The 17,695-nt window shown below is 45.0% G+C and overlaps 1 protein-coding gene across 4 annotated transcripts in view; it reads left to right on the top strand.

The window, feature by feature from the left end:
• LOC117893157 (ecdysone-induced protein 75B, isoforms C/D) overlaps positions 1–17,695 on the top strand; it is a 99,433-nt gene that overhangs the window by 44,054 nt on the left and 37,684 nt on the right. For 3 of the 4 annotated variants that reach the window (XM_034799619.1, XM_034799622.1, XM_034799623.1), the window contains one exon: positions 14,564–14,652. In XM_034799619.1, the coding sequence (XP_034655510.1) occupies positions 14,564–14,652 (89 nt within the window). Of the gene's footprint in view, positions 1–7,237; positions 8,379–14,563; positions 14,653–17,695 lie in introns of those variants that run through there. The other variant, XM_034799621.1, reaches the window with a different exon arrangement.

Below are 17,695 nucleotides of genomic sequence, written 5' to 3'. Positions count from 1 at the left end.
GCCATAGAAAGAAACGAACCTACATCAACATAGCAGAGGCAGAGGCAGAGCAGAACAAAGCAGAGCAGGAAAGTGTGGGAGAGGAGAGCCAGTGCAGGGGAATGGAAATCATAGCAAGCAAGCAGTGCAGTGGCTTTGAACTTCACACAGATTCAACGCTCTCTGCGCTGCCGCTGCTCTCTCGCTCGCTGCGCCATGCATGCTCTCGTCTGCTGCTTTGATGCTCTGTTGCTCTTTTTAAAGCTAAAATGGGGTATGATGTGTTTGAGGTGAGGTTTGCCACAAATAAAATTTACTTTATAAAGTACCAGTTGGTATTTTTAGTCAGCAAAATAGCTGTCAGTGGTGCGCAAAACAGAACTGCCTAAGTAGATTCACTCAATAGAAATTATAATAAAACAAGTCAACAATTACCTCACTCAGTGCTCACCTCCAAAAGAGGGTATCAAAACGCTCCAATACTCAAGAAACAATTTCTTTCTGGTTGCTGCTGCAGCGCTGCTTCCTGCTGTTGTTGTTGTTGATGTTGCTCTTTCTTTTTCTTTTCAATGTCGAGTTCACTTTTCAAAGCAGTGGCATAAGCATAATGGAGTGGGGGTGGGGACTGCTGTGAAGCATGGTCATTGCTATTGGGATAGATCATTGAACGTTCAATGCGCCACGATTGCAACGAGCGCTGCCTGCCTGCCTCAAGTGGAGGCGTCTGCCCCAAGGCACTTTTGATTAATGCTCTCCCCGCCTGCCTCCCTGATAAGGGGAATGCGTTTCCTGCCCCCGACATTGCCCCACGTTGCATGTCAGCACAGATAATACGAGTAACAATGGAAAAAGCTGGAACTCGCTCTGGGTGGGGGCATGGGCATGCATTCGAAAATTAACCAAAAATGAACCCCAAGTGGCAACCATTTCAGCAGCAGATAAAGAAAAACCAGAAGAAAAGACTAGAAAATAAAAGAAGAGGACTGGAACAGGCAGACAAGAACAACAAAAACGAGTTCAAGTACATGAGATCTGAAGAGTTAGGGAGAGAGGAGAGGGAATCGTGGAGGAAATGGTAAATGCTGTGGAGCAGACAGCGGGAAATTTTGCTAGAAATTTCCCTGGAGTCCAGCAAACAGGAATAGAGCCACGAAAACCTCTGGAAAACGGGTAGAAAATTGGAGAAAATGTAAGAAAGAAGATTATGCAGGTATCGGTAGGAAATACCTACATAAGCTCCAGGGAAATCTTTTAACATTGACAGTAAAGAGTTAAAATGAAATGTATTAAAGAATAATAAATAAACAAATTTGCTCTTCAGTTCTTAGTACCAAAACCATGTCAAATGTTTATTTTCCTTCACATTTTTGCACTCCACCCAAAACTTTGGTTGGTAACGACAGGGAAGTACAGTGCATAGCAGTTCAATAGACCCCGACCAGGCCAGGGTCAAGCGATGGCGTTGGCTTGTTTAGTTTAGAATTTAGCAGCGATACTGAAAAAGAAGAAAAAAACACGCGCGCAAAAAATATAAGGAAAACAAATAAAATTCGCACCGACCTTGGCTAATAAAAAAACGTGGGCCGGCCAGTGACAGAGAAAGCGCTGCAGAGATTATGTAAGGACCGTCCTGTACCCGAAACAATATCAGGGGACCTTGAAAGCCCTTATCGAATTTTCACCTTTTGCGCGAAAACTACAAAAATACATCCGTGCAGGCAAGGGGCATACAAATAGAAATCAAACGTTGATAAGAGAGTGGGGAAGGGAGGCAAGCAGCTAGCCCCCCCCCCCACACACTTCTCCAATGAGTTGTTCCCTTAGCTATTTTTATCAGAAACAAGAAAGAGAGAGAGGGAGAGCGAGGCAGGGAAAGAGAGGCATATAGGAACAATGATAAGAGGACTCAACTCCTCTTGGGCCGGAGGAATTTGTGCTGCTGACCTTCATTTTGGTTTCGTTGCTGATAACGGTCACCGATAACCGACTAACGTGTCACTATCTCCCTTTTCTCACTCTCTTTCTCTCTCTCGCTCTTTCCCTATCTTTCTTGCTCTGTCTCTGTGTGGTTCGTGTTTATTATGATTATTTGAGTTTGCGCTGGTTACGTCGATAAGCGGCCCACTGTGTCTGCTGTTGTTCCACTGTACCCCCACACCCATACCCATAATACCCGATTAGTTCTCCCAAACTATTCTATATTACAGCATTTATCTGTTTGCACATGGGCCGAAAGGGGGGCTGGCTGGCATTACTTTTCCGATTTCTGAAAAGGGAAACTGCGCAGGAGAGTTGGTAAAAAGTGAAACATTACGTCAGGCCAAGTGATTACACGTTTTTATGAACGAGTACTTAATGATAGGAGGTATTACAGACAGGGCCTTTGGGAGCTACATATGTACATATTCTGGGAGAGGTGGGAACTTGTGAAATTATGTTTACATGAAAGGTACGGAAAGACAAATGTAAGGAAGATAATATGATAAGCGAAGGGATAAGGGATATTTTAAGTGATTTTTACAACAGTTTTTTGCATCAGCAATGGATTAAAAATAATGTGAGATGTAATGCTATAAGTTTTCATAGTTTTATGATATTTTAACTGTTTTTAGGATAGATGCTGTAGATACTGTGTAGATCTTTAGGATCAGTCAAGTCAGATAGTCGCAGGGTTCATTAATCATTGTTTCTCTTTCCTACATTTTTGTATTATTTTTATGAAGTATAAACTCTTTTCATACATTATTTCTGGAGGCCCTTCCTTGTAACATTATCCTCACTTCGTGAGCCTTAAATATCCTCTAATATTTTTCGTTTACCGATCTATAAATATTTCCCCCCAAAAGTAAACCAGACCAGAGGTCTCCTTTCCTTCCTCCACTTCACTTCGACACTTCCTCCTCACTCCTATCAGACACACATTCGAGTATTATTCCTTTTCTCAAGTGGAGACAACCTTCACGAAAATTGTATTTCTCAAAATCTGCTGCTCCGTCTCCTGACGTCTTCCTCCCTCATGACATCATGAGCAGCAGGCAGGGGCTACAAAAATTATGCGTAATCAACGACACAATCCTACCAGAACCAGAACAGAGAACAGAGCAGAAGAGAACCAAAAAGAACCCGAACGGAACAGCGAAAAAGAAGCCACGCAAAAAATTAAATTGCTCGCGGAGAGTACACAGAAAACGAGAAGGGACGTGTGAGACGCTTCTTACGCGTCACAACTTTTATACCCGGCACTCAGTACTACATCTGCACTTTAGCGGTTATTTGTCCAATTTTACATTTTTTCTTCATCTGTCATCTACATCAACAACACTACTCACGCCAACACGCTCCTTTAGCTCGCCACCCTCCCCTATAGACACACACTGCAGAGTCGCGGCAGAGTCAGCGGCAGAGGAAGCGGCAGAGGCAGCGGCAGAGGCAGAGGCAGTGACGTGTCAGGGGCCAGGCCATAAACAGCGCGAAGCAGATTGTGAATGCTGCGGGACGGGGTGGGTTTGGCTACTGCAAATTAATTTCTTCATTGTGGCTATAATAATGATCCAATCGTATCCCAATTTGGTGATCTGATAGATATGGTCATTCCCTACGGAATGGCGTTTTTAGTTTTCTGCTATCTTCAAAATTGTAGATTTGGGAGGTTTTCGCCCTTTTGCGGAGGCGGAAGGGGCGTGGCTCATTTTGAAATACACTTGTAACAGTGTGAGCATACAGAAGTCTGGATGCAAAATTTTGTGGCTCTAGCTCTTATAGTCTCTGAGTACTAGGCGCTCATCAGGACGGACAGACGGACAGACGGACAGACGGACAGACGGACAGACGGACAGACAGACAGACAGACAGAGACTCGGCTATTGATGCTGATCAAGAATATATATACTTTATGGGGTCGGAAACGTTTCCTTCTGTGCGTTACATACAACCGTTATGTGCACAAATACAATATACCCTATTTACTCTTCGAGTACCGGGTATAAAAATGCCAAAAAAAAGCACACAGACACAAACGCAATTTTTTTGTAGTGCGTAAGCCGCAAAATGAGTTGGCCTTCAATTTGACCGAGTTCATGAACGCGCGGACCGGACGGACAGACACAGAGACAGACAGGCAGAGCACGCACCTTCTCATTGTGCGTTAATTATATAGATACAGATACAGATACACATACTAATGGATGAACCGAAAAGCAATAGAATAGTGAATAGCTGGGAGGGAAGAGCGTGGAATGAGAGCGATCTATGAGAGCAGACAAGTTCAAATGTTGCGCAATTCAAGACAAGACCAAAAACTGGTTTCAAAGTTCTAAAATTTACTTTGCTCTGCCCAAAAAAAATGTTAACAAGTTATCAAAGAAGTTTAGACGCCACAGTACCCTGTACTTATGCAGCTTTAAGGTATGCACGTATTCGTGGGAAAGGGAAATAGAATCAATACAATTTTCCTGATGATACCTTTCGTTTTGACTAAAATTTGAGCGATAAAATACTCTCATTAATGTTCATACTTTGCTAGAATCGATCCTTCAAATGTATTCTAACTTAATAAGTCTGAGCTACTTACCAAAAAGCATTTTGATTAAATTCCTGAAATTAAAAGAAACAAAATCTAATAAATAACAGATAATAAATACATACAAAAAATTGGGATAAATAAATACATGACTTTCAATTAAATATACATATGTATATAAGGTTGTCATCCTGCTAGTCTATAATTCTTTTTGGCAAATTAAACCTCAGCTTCAGTCAACAGAAGCTACAAGGAAAAATGTTTAAAAGAGTCGTTCAACTGTCGAGTAGAGTTGAGCGGGAGAGAGAGAGAGAGAGAGAGAGAGCGACAATGTCTGTGCTGTTATAGTAGGGCCTTCAGCTGTCCGTGAGTGCCGCAGCCGATTAACAATTGTCAATGATTATACAATAAATATAATAAAAAATACAAAAATTTGATGCCACCACACACTGAACCATTTCTCTGTCGGCTGTCGGCGTGCTCCGGCGTGTGTCCCTCATTCTCAATTTATCGGTCAATTGAGTGCTTGGAGGCGGGTTGAAGGCGACTCCAGGCCTCAGCCCCCGGCCTCAGGGACGCCGCTCCGTTTCTTTATCTGAGCATGCGGAGAACTTTGATTTCACTGGAGTGACTAAGTGGGGGAGCTGGAGCCGCCGCTGGACCCGGTTCACTGATAAACAAAATGAAAATTATTTCGCAGCATAAAAAAAGAGAGCGCGCGCGGCAGATACAGAGATACAGATACTGGGGGCAGGCAGTCAGCTAAAGCCAATGACATTTCCAAGGAGTTCACTCGCCCCTCGTGATCATGGGCGATGACACGGCGAAACCTCTTTGGAAATTGGCAAGAGAGTATTGTATTGTGTATGGGAAAGCACAAAATATCTTCAACAACTAATAAAAATAATAATGACAATAATCATTTTGGGGTCTCTTCGGCAGAGTTCATTTTGCACTCATTGCACTTGACCCCGCCGCCACTTGAACCCATGGGTCGTGCATTTTCCCGTCAGAGGGTGCGGGGTTCCGCTTTCGTTTCGTTTCGTTTTGGACTTGTACTTGGACTCTGACTCTGTTTCTGACATCGTCTGTTTGTCATTATTGAAATTGCATTAATAAGGAAGTTCAATGGTTATTTTTGTTTGTGCCTGGAGGATCGAGCATCAACGTCAGCAGAAAACTGATGTGAAAGTGAGATCTGGAGGCGAGATCCCAGCAAGATCACTAAATTAATATCTTTATGTGCTTTGAAAATAAAGTCATGTGGAACGTACAAGAATTCTGTGAAAGCTTCTTTGAGGAATACTTTTTAAGTTTTGGAAAGTTCTTGAAAGCTAAAGATCGCTTTAGGCAAGCGGGTTACGCGTACATCTCTTCCTCATGGATGTTGTACACTCCATTTCCCATCGTTAACACCTAATTAACACAGATCCCCAAACCAAAACACACACCAGGAATGCCCCCATTTGTATATAGAGAGAGTCAGACCCACGAAGATATATATTTTTGTTTTTGTTTAGAGGAAAAACATGTCGTGTTCGGGAAAACGCCATAAAAAACACACACACACAGGCTATAGGCCACAGTGGCGAAAGAAAAACAAACGCAGCCAGCCGCACCCCTTGCACAGAATATTCGAAAATTTGTGTTCAATTTTCATGGACAAATGTGCCGAAAAGTTGAAAATGGAAAACCAAAAGATTATTTTTGGTTCTATGAGCTAGAGAGAGGGGGAGAGAGAGAGAGAGAGATTCTGCTGTCTGCGTAGAGTCTCGGCATAGCCTTGAATGGGTCATCTGTGTGGGGGTATGGGGTACTTTATGGGGTTCTCTCTGTAACACACAGACACGTGGGGTATCCAGGAAATAACTTTAGCATTGACCTAGGCGACGAGGTTCTCCTTGCTTGGGGTTTATTGCCTTGTAAATATTTGATTTACATTGCATCCGTACAACATGTATTTTGTTTTCCCCCTGGCCCCACAGTGTCAACGACTCGCGGGTGTCAATGATCTGCTGCTGTTGCTGCTGCTCCCGAACTCCTCATTATAGCGGCGGAGTGATATAATTGTTAATTGTATCGGCGGGGCAGGCCTGTAATTTCATAAATTTCACTCCACTCCACCACTCCGGACAAGTTTTATTGAACCGAAGCCCGAACGAACCCCATTGCGGGTAGTACACGGGGCTCTGCTCTAAGCCACATGGTCGGCCGGTCGGTCGGTTGGTCTGGCGGTGGTGCCCCAAGGCGATATTATTTTTTGGGGTATGGGTAGAGTCCGTGGCGTTAACCGGGGGATAGATAGAGAGAGATACCTTGAGGTGAGGCTTGGGCTCTCATTTACGCTCTCTCTCTCTCTTTGCAGCTCTAGTTCGACATGTGTTTCGCTCTCGCTCCCAGCTGTTGTCAGGGCGAGCAGCAGCAGCGGCAGCAACACCCTCACTCACTCACACAAACTACACTCTCTCTCACTCTCTCTCTGGGGTTGATTGGGATCCCTCTCACACACACACACAGCCAGCAGACAGCATTGTCATCATCCGCCACATGTTTCGTTTTCAAGAGCAGCAACAAACGTTACGCTTACGCTCTTTCTCTCTCTCTCTGTGCGGCTCTTGCTCTCTTTCGCTGCCCGCGTCGGCAGCAGACGGCGCTCCACGCTCAGCGCTCAGGGTCGGCTGGCCGAAAAAACTGAACAAGATCCAACGCGAATGTTGATTTTCCTCACAATCATTTTCAGCGCCTCGCAACGTACAGATCGTGGAAGCTCCGTCTGGTCTCGAATCGTCTCGTACCGTGTCCGTGTTCCTCCATTGTCGTGTGTCGTCGTCGTCGTCCGTATCGTTTCGTTGCGCCGCGCCGCGACACGACCGTCCCTTTCCCCTGCGTGTGCAAAACCAAAAGGATATACTTCCAACACAAGTGAATGATTTTAGTTGCAACAATGCCCGTGTAGGCGCCCCAAACCCACAAAGAAAATTAAAAAAAAAGAAAATAAGTTTTCCCCCACAAAAATAATACTTGGAAAAGTGAGACAAAATGCTCATGTCCGCGGACAGTTCCGATTGTCAGCCCAGCAGCAGTGCCGCCTCCATGGAGTGTCCCTCCACGAGCACTGGCGCCGGCGCCAAGACCTCGGTGATCTGCCTGGGCAAGGCTCCCACCGCCACCACCACAACCACCACAGCCGTTACAGTGGTACCCACAGCCGCCACAGTGAACACTACCCCGACACAACAACAGTCGCAAACAGTGGCCGCCTCCAGCACGACCACCAGTGGATCCCAGCTCCTGGTCGGGCGATCCCACCTGGAGAATGCCCTCAAGCTGCCGCCCAACACCAGCGTATCCGCTTACTACCAGCACAACAAGCTGCAGCAGGGCCTGTGCCCCCCACACTTTCCACAGGACTACACCCAACACACCGCAACACATCTCGGCCGGAGCCTGGTCGCACCTGTCACAGACATGGATACTGTGCCGCCCACAGGTGTGGCCATGGCCAGCAGCAGCAGCACCGGCAACAACAGCAGCAGCAAGATGCCCCACAGCAATGTGATTTACGTGAGCAAATCCTCAAGTGCCGCCGCCGTTAGCACCAGCGAGGCCCAGACGGTGTCCCACTTTGAGTCCCTGCCCCAGCACCTCCAGCATCATCAGCAGCAGCAGCAGCAGCACCATCAGCTGCCACAAATGGCCAGCCCCATGTACCACCATCACCAGCCCCAGGGATATGCAGCAGCAAATTTGCATCATCCTGGCGGAATTGTGGTGGTGGCGGCCGATTCGCGTCCACAGACACCGGACTACATCAAGTCTTACCCAGTTATGGATACAACTGTGGCCAGTTCTGTCAAGGGGGAGCCCGAGCTCAATATTGGTGAGTGAGTTGTACTGGGGAATGGCAGCGTCTAGAGATCACAGATCACAGCAGATCTCTCTCTGCCGCAGCAGCACCCCAAAGCACCCAAAGCTACACAAAAAATACCTTGAACAAAGCCAAAAGTTTGCCAAGCAATAAAAAACTGCCACACACACACTCTGACCTTCCGTGCTACTTAGCATTAGGCCTAATCGCCAGGCGGAAACCGATACAGAGAGCTGAGAGCAGAGCACATCAGATCAGAGAGTGAGAGATACAGTGACGTCACTTTTTAGAGGGGCAGGCGGTGGGCACGCGTGAGGGGAAGGGGTCATTGGCAATCGTGTGACCATCATTATCATTACCAATATCATTGCCATTATTATCAACTCGATCATCGCCCCCTCCCTACCCGCAACGCTCATTCAGCAAGGTCGTTCCGCATCTGAAATCTGTTTCTGAATCGGAATCGGAATCGGTTGGGGAGGAGTTCAAGTGGGTTCAATTAACCTGAGAGTCGGGTTTTCCGTACGTTCGCTCATTCGTTTATAACTGTACCAATGTCAGGCTTTTGTTTTATGACTAAAGGAAGTGTTAATGCACTTTATGAGTAACCGGTTCAAGTCCGAGCGAGCAAAAGACTCAATGAATCCCCAGCAGCAGCAGCTGAAGCTGAAGCGAGCGGCTCAAGCGATGATGAGTCAAGGTGGTTCCTTCCTCTAGACTCTAGAGTTTGTGCGGCTCTGCTACCCATGAAACTCATTTAAGGAGAACCTTGATCCGTACAAACTTGAGCTTGGGTCAGCTTAAGAGACTGTAAATGTTGGTTAACCATTTCCAGGGTTTCTTTAATCTTTTATTAATCATTTTAAGAGGAATTGTCCCCACATATTTATCCCATAAATTCTATGACAAACCGAACTGTTGATTTGTTGATTTCACGCCACAAATCGAAACGAAAGTGAAACCAAAATATAATTTATAGACACACACATGTGTGTGCGGCACTCGATTATGTCTCCTCCGATTTCCATTATTTGCTTTAGTTTGCAAAAAACAAAAGTTGTTGTGGCATTGCATTTCACTTGGGTGGAAAACCAGCCTGGGGAGAGGCTTTATCTATAGCTATAGCCATGGCCAGGCCATATCCATTTCGTCGGCGGTGACAAGACTCTTTTCCAAGTTCATTGCTATCCCCCCATTGCTATTTTGCACTCGTCTTTCTCTTTGGTTTATTTATTTGTTATTCATTTGATTTGAATTTCTGTGTGTCTGTGTTTGTGTGTGCTCTTGGCCAGGTCGGGTGCATCCGCTTGCCAAGAGTCGGGTTTCAAAACGAACGAAAGTGAAAAGCCAACTGCATTTTGCGGCCAAATTCACTTTTCACCGACGCCGACTGCAAGACTGCGCATGCGCGGCCAATTTACGGGCAAAACCGGGTCCAAAACCGCCTCCCTTCCCTCTCCCACCTCCTCTGTGGACTGTCAAATTGTCTTTGACATTTTTACATAGCAGCGGGTTAATGACTCCACTCCACTCCACTCCTCCAGGTGCCGCCTGCACCGGCTGCCCCCTACGAACCGTCCGTCCCGCCTGCGTTTGCTGAATGTCGGTGAAAGTCAAGCCTCGCGCTACAATTGTCCAAGTGAAAAGTTTCGTTTGCTTTTGCTTAGCTTTTATTTATGTTTTCGTTTATTTTCTTTTGGCTGTTGCCGCGTTTTCCTTTTGGCCAGGCTTTTGGGCCGAGTTTTTCGTAGGCGGCGGCGCAACGGGCGGCCGCTTGAACTCTTGCGAAAGTTTCCTTTATGCGATTTTACGAGCGGCGAGCATATCGCATTTGACTCTCTGACTCTCCGGCTCTGGCGCTGACTGCCGTTCCGATCGTGTTTATTTTTATTGGCACAATTATTTGTGCATTTTAGAAATTTATTAGGCGGCCAAAGACCTGCAGAAAGTGAAAACTAACCAACCAAATTGAAAGTCACAAAAAATGGCAAACATTTTTACACCGAGTGTTTGTATTTATTGCAATTTATTTATAAGCATTTTTAACTTTTTGCGATAACTTTTACTTTCGTATAATGGGAGGAGTCGTTGCCAGAAAAATCAGTGGGGGATGAGGCTAAGGAAATCTTTTTAAAAGAAAATTTTGACTATCAAACACTGATATCTCTGCTATATTTTATATTTTACAATGCAATATTTTAGGGATTTAGCTCTGAAATGATCCCTCTTCTTGTTGCGGAATCTTCTCCCAGGAATCTTCCACTCCTTTCCCTTTTGCTCCACACACTCCCGGCCAAAAGTAAACGTTCCCACGCCACGAGCAACAACCTCCCCACCCGTTACATGTGTGGAGTTCAACAGTTTTGATCCAGAAAGTGCAAGGCCCTCTCCGTCCCTCCCCGACATGACAAAAATCGAAATTAAACCGAAGATCAATGCACTCGAAAACAGAGAACGAATTTCTGGTTAGGTGTCGAGGGGTCATTAGTATCCATCAATTCCGGCTAAAAATATTGCATAATCGAAAGTCAACAAATGACAACAAAAAATTCCATTTAGCGACGAACTAAGGCTGAGCGGCACACGCCCACATTTTACAAGGTGGCCGCCCTACCCCTCCTAGCCCCCTTAGCACCGATCTCTTGTGATTGACCTCAGCTGCGTTTTTTGAACTTGACGAAACGAAAATTGTGAATAATTTTGTTGTTGGTTTTGAATGTTGATTAAACGATACATTGAACTGGTAGCAAAAACAAAAATTAAGCGAAATAAAACGAAATGAAATGAGAAATAAAAACCTGTCCGAACATTTCCGCATTGAAGTGTCGGCAGGCGGCAGCAGCAGCAGCAGCAGAGGCAAGAACGAGAACACACGCTCGCTCTCTCGCTTCCACTTGCTGGCTGCCTGCACGCGCGCAAAACTTTTATTGATTGAGCATGAACGTGCGTGTGAGTGAGACGGAGCGACGCAAAAAAAATTTCAATGTCAAATTTTAATTTAGAGTCTCTTTTTTGTGTGTACCCTGCTTTGGCGGTGGACTAGCTTTGAGGGTATTATGAGTTTACCAGTGCACGAGATAGGTATGAAAGTGAACAGAAAAATATCAGGAAAAGAGCTATTTATTTTTTAGATATTTCAACAAAAGTGTAGCTTGAATTGATTAAATTGTGCATCTTCCAGGGTATCAACTTGTTCTCCATCGAAATTATTCTTCCCTTTCAGTCACTTTTTTTGTGGACTCAAAACAGAACATTGCCAATATGGCAGGGTATCCCCCGCTTAACGCTTCCCCCCTTTGCTCTTTAGTGCTTCCTCTCTCTCGCGGTCTGTCGCTCTCTCTTTATTCGTCATATCATATTTTTGAGCGTGTATTCGCATTGTTGCCTGTGTGTGCGTGTGTTTGTGCGTGGCTGAGCATGGCTGTGGCATTTGTTTGTTTGTGCTTTTTTGTTGCTGTTGTTCTGCCGCTGCTCTTTGGCGTATTTCTAGCTGATAGTGCCCCCCGTTGCCACAGCCCTCCTCGATCATCTACCATGTGGACGTTCCTGACTCTGCCCCCTACAATCGCGCACACTCTTCCTTCCTTGTCACTGTTCGTGTGGAGTGAATGAAACTTTCAAGGTCGTCTCTGTGCATGTGTGTGTGTGCGTATTAGATAATGCTCATAGATTTTGGAGGCGAGATTATTTGGTTAGCTAATATTAATACGAAAAGTAGGTGGAAATACATAAATATTATGTTTTTGTAGCAATTCTACAGAAAAAGGTTCTGCTGATAATCCTGGGGAAGATTATTTTGTGGGTACAATTTCGGCAATACTGCGATCTGTCATGTGGAGTTTATAAACTCAGCTAAAAATTGTGGAAATCAGCATAGAAAACCCACAAATCTTGTTTAACATATTTTTAATTGACTCATTTAATTTTCATATCATTTCCAAGCACATGAATCATCCAAGTTCTAGCCTTCTAATCTATCAACAATAATGCTTAATGAATTTCGTGATACCCCGTAAGACATTCAAACAGAATTATCACACAAAAACAGAAACCACTATCGTCGATACACCTCCCTCCTCCATCCACACATTATTATTACACAAAAAAATTGAAATTGAATTGATATTTAGTATTTATCAGGCCGTTACACGTGTCGCCGATTAGTTCTCAAAAGTTCTCAAGGGTAGACCTGGAGAGGGACAGATACAGAAAGAGAGGCAGAGACAGAGGCAGAGGCAGGGGCTGGGGCAGGCCTCTTCACTGACCTTGTCGCCTTTTTGTTTATGGTAGAACACCATTTGGTAATCCATTACAAAAGCAAAGTTCTTAGACAAATAACATTTTACTTTTATATAAAATCACAATGGCAATGACGTCAGCCACAGCCCAGAGAAAACCCATAAATTCGGAATCCGAAACAGAATCAGAATTCGTGTTTGCCAGCTACAGATAGATGAAAGAGCGAGAGAGTCAGAGAGTATTCTATAGATCTCATCGCTAGGCACAGACAGGCATTCCTTCCTATTCTTTCGACGCCCCCAAACGAAATATTTTTAAATGTGTGCCACGAAATTTGACCAAAATAAAAACAACAACAAAGCCCCCACAAAAAATACACAACAAATTTAATTTAATTGAAATTAAATCTTTCAAGTTCAAACGAGGGAATGGGGTGGAATGTTTTTCGATTGTGTTTTTGACCGCACAGATAAGAATGGAACGTGTGTCTCCAGTTGGAACAATTCGAAAATGACATCGTTGTAAATAAAATTAATTAAGTAAACTTTGAGAATCATTCATAGGCTCATTTTACTGAATTTTGTATCCAAGATCTACTCAGTTTTCCAGCCATTTGCGGCTCCATTAATTAGCAAAGTGCTTGGAAAGTAGATCAGTGATCCTCAGCCACAATGCATTTAGCACCATAATTTATGTATCTTATTGCAGCAATCTACCCGAGTGGTGCTTCAGACATGGCAGAGACTCAGTCAGTGGCGTGCACACGATCCCCTGCTCCTACCCCTCCCTCCTTTGCTTGATGTTGTTCAATGCAAAAGTGCAACGATCTGCAGTGCGAAATGTCAGTGAACTTGCAGAGACACAGACACAGAGACAGATGCAGTTGCAGTGGCTGTTGCTGGTGTGCGCGGGGTCTGGCGCAGAAATAGCAACAACAAAAAGACAGAGATACAGATTCAAGATGATCATGATGATCATGATCATGATGTTGATGTTGATGTTGATGATGATGGGGATGGCCATGGCAGCGTGAAGATCATGAGCATTGTTTGCCATTTACAATTGTTTACAAAGCGTGTGGCATGTCTGTTATCTCCATCCTCTATCTACGTTTCTGTCTCGCTCTTCCTCTCTTTGATTGTTTCAAAAAGCTTTAAAGAGCGAGAGAGAAAGACTTTCTTCGAGGCTTAAACCAAAACAAAACCATGTTTGAAAGAAAGTCTTTCTCTGAGAGAGGCGACCAAAACTTGTTTTCGACATGCTCTCTTTCGCTCTCTCTCTCTTTTTTTCTCTGGGGATTCTCGTTCTGCCTTTGTTTACTTTCTTCTTGCCTGACAGGTTTTCTTGTTTATCTCTCTCTCTACCTCTATCACGCCGGTGAAAGTTACATAACATTTCTCCCCAGCAGACCAAGAACGGGCTCAAGTTCAGCGTTCAACAAGTTTTGCGTGTTGAGGAGGTCTTTCCCCCATTTCGTTTTGCTGCTTTCTTCGTCGCCTCTCGTTACGACTGTCTGCCTCTGGCATCTGTAGCATAAAGAAAGTATTACGTTGTTTGCTTGTTGTTGTTTGCTTTCTTTTTGGCGGTAATGGTGAATGGTGAATGGGAATGGGGAAGTGATAATGAAAGTTGTTGATTGTTTTGATCTTGAGAAATGCGGGTTCAAATTTCAATGCCAAACGATAGATCTGTCACATTTTGGTTGATTTATTCAATGTTTAAGGGGATCTTAAATGGGAATTTAGGCGGAACCATTTGTTTAATTAAAATTCATTGGTTATTCCATTAGCATACATTTTTTTTTAGAATATTCTGCCGATCTTTTATCTTTTCTTTTGCCCTAAGGAAACAATTCCAATTAGTTTCCAGCCTCGAATTCCCTTTGATTTTTCACCCCTCAATAATTTATCCGCAATCTGATTAATCTTGACATTCTCTTGTATGTTTTTTCTTTGCAGAATTTGACGGTACCACGGTGCTGTGTCGTGTTTGCGGAGACAAGGCCTCCGGTTTCCATTACGGCGTGCATTCCTGCGAGGGTTGCAAGGTAAGTTATTCACAATCGACAGACAGACTGTTGAGGGGGCGGGCTGTAGCCAGACGAGAGGGGGGATAAAGTGTGCGGGCCACGTGCACTGCACTGCACCACCACCACCACAAACCAACAAGCGACTCTGAGCCCTGACATTGAACTCGTTTGACCTCCAGGAACAGCAAGGGTTCGCTTTGTGTGTGCAGAGTGGGTAAAGTAGGGTTGATTTTGCCCTCGCTTCACTCTCGGCCACTTTTCCGCGTTCCTCCCGCCTCACCAGCCCGCGCAGCAACAGGCTCCTGCTCCTGCCTTTGCCCTTCAAACCTGCCGCTGACGTCTCTCCCTCTCCCTATCCCTCGCTCACTGTGTCGCTGTCTGCGAATTGTCCTTGCATAAAATTGCGTCGCAATAAAATAAATCAAATAAGCAACAACAATGCAAGCGGGAAGAGGGGGAAGGCGGAGCAGAGGACTACAAAACAGTCCTGAACAAAAAAAAAACAACAACCAAAAACAAGGAGACGGAAGAAAAAACCAAAAAGCAACCACCAAACCAGAACGAAAACCGTCTCTGCTCCTGCTCCTGCTGCTACTTCCTGCTACTCCTTATCCAGGGTATATGCTTCGATAAGGTGAGGTCCGCGGTTTGGTTGACCCCGCAGAAGATCCCATTTCTCACCCTTTATTACTAGATCTTGGCTCTGCCCTCCGCTGCTTCAGCTTCATCTCAGCTTGAGCTGCGCTGCTGCTGTTTCGCTCTTCTTCTGCTGCTGCTGCTGCTGTTTCGCTCTTCTTCTGCTGCTGCTGCTGTTGCTGTGAGAGAGAGCCCTTTGTCGTCTGTGACATTGAAAATGCCGGCAAGTTCATTCGCCCAGAGCAGAGCAGTGTAGCCAGGAGAAAGGGATAGCAGGCAGGAGTCGGATCTGGCCAGAGTCCACTGGTGATCCGTCTCGCTCCCGCCGCAGCCGCTGCTGATTGTAGCCTCAACCAGAGATGACCGCGTGACCAGCGCACGATAGAGGAGGCACTCCGATAGCTACAGCAGACGACGCTTTCCCTTTGCCGAAATGGCATGCGGAGTGCGGATCGTGTCACGAGCACATCCCCCGGTCTGGCTCTTTTTGCCTTAACCTTGGCAAAGTAGTTTGCCCTATTCCCTTATATTCGCAGCCACTTCGCTCCGGGCGGGAGTCCAGTATTAATGTCTCAATGACGCCCTTGAATTAGGTTAACAGCCATTCTCCCTCTCTCTCTGTTCTGTTCTGGTCTCCTGTTTGGTGGACCGTCTGCGCGTCTGAAATTTCAGACTTTTGCCCACAGAACTAAACCCAAAACCCGAATTCGAATCCAAATCGAAAGGAGAAGAAGTTCATTGACATTTTTGACCAGTTTTTCTTGTGGCTTTTGTGGCGGGTTTCTTGGAAGATAATTTCGGGAATTCGAGTGTATTAGCCAAACGTTTGTATAACTAAATAGAATAGGCCTCTAACTTGTATTTCCCTCCTGCTTTTCTGAAGTTCAAGGTTGTCGATCGACTCTACCCTCTCTCTTTCCAACGTCTCGCAGTAGGAAGCTAGTTTCTGGTGGAGATTGCTCATACGCCGCATTGGATTGTGGCTGGTTTCGGTTCGAACTTCGAATATTTCCGCCCAGGCCATTTTTGGAAACGAAATATTCTGACTACCTACTACCTGATCCCCCAGCCAACCTTCGCTTTGTCTATTGACCTCAATTTTTTGGAGATACTTCGTCGTATGTTCTCCGTTTTACATTATGTGTGTGTGTTTTTTATGCTGATGAATGACTTCATCCCGTTGCTGACTCATTTTGACACTTTGTTGGCCGAAAACCCGCTTCTATTCGTAATTGGAACTTGTTTGTGCGTGGAAATCGTGTTTTATTGTTTTAGAACGGCTGGAGGGCTCTTCAGGTTGATTAATTATGGCGGAAAACGTTGAACAATGAACAATATTTAAATGCTATTGAGCCTGAAAAACTAAAGTCTTTAAATTATGGTGTGGCAATGATGCTCGGCTGTCTCTTTCTTCAAGTTTTGGAAAACTCATACAAGTGTTTGGGTCCTTTGTCCGTTAACTACACCTCACATTCCCTTTTTTCTGTCTGACAATTGTAGTTCATCTGCGCCTGTTGTCCCTTTTGCTGTCCTTAATCGCTCTACTACTATTTTGTTGCCTGTGGGGACACCCCTAATCGAGGTCTTAACACATTCCTGCCTTAATGACCCAATTCCAAAATTTCCTAAAGAACAACAACAAATTATAGGCAGGTAACATTTTGTGTGGCTAGAGCGCAAGGGAGAGAGAGATAGAGGAACGAGTAGACGAAGCAGTGGACACAGAGGAATAGTCAAATAGAATGTTGTTGATTCCCAATTGCTCATTTCTCTTTGTGCTCGGCTTTCTCTGTGCTGTGTGTCTCTTTCCACACCCCTCCTTCGTTCCCTGATTATTATCTAACTTGTTTGTTATTCTTTTCACATTATTTAACATATTTTTATTTATTCCTTTACTTGTGGTGCGTCTCCCCCTCTCTCCCACGACCGTGCACACACATGCATAAATTGCTGCGTTCTTTTGCTGTCGCTGCTTTTTTCTTCTTCCTCTCTGTCTCTCTCTCTCACGCGCTGGCTCTGCTTCGGCAGTTGTTGTTTATGCTTCGTGTAGTTTCCCGTGCTCGTGTGTGCGTGCAGCAAATGTGAATGAACTCGTTCAATGTCAAAGCAAAAGGCGGCAGAGAGGCAGCGTACATACGCACGCAGCATAGCACCGCAAGAAAGCAGCAGCAGCAGCAGCAGCAGCAGCAAAGAGCATAAGTTGTGAGTTGTCTCTCTCTCTCTCTGCATTGGCTCGCTCTCGCTCTCTTCGCTGCGTCGCGGTGGCTCTTGCTGTTGCTCTGCTTTTTTGATTCAATGCAATCAAAACATGAAACGTTGGCCAGAGCGAGATGGGGCTAATGTGAAAGAGGAGAGTAGTTTTCGATGGAGAGGAAATCGTATACTTTCGTTGATCTATCCGTAATAGAGGGGAGACCCTCTGTAA

The sequence above is a fragment of the Drosophila subobscura genome, chromosome J (genome assembly GCF_008121235.1).
Source record: "Drosophila subobscura isolate 14011-0131.10 chromosome J, UCBerk_Dsub_1.0, whole genome shotgun sequence".
NCBI lineage: Eukaryota > Metazoa > Arthropoda > Insecta > Diptera > Drosophilidae > Drosophila > Drosophila subobscura.
Note: the sequence above shows the minus strand (reverse complement) of the source record. Positions and strands in the feature narration are given on the sequence as shown.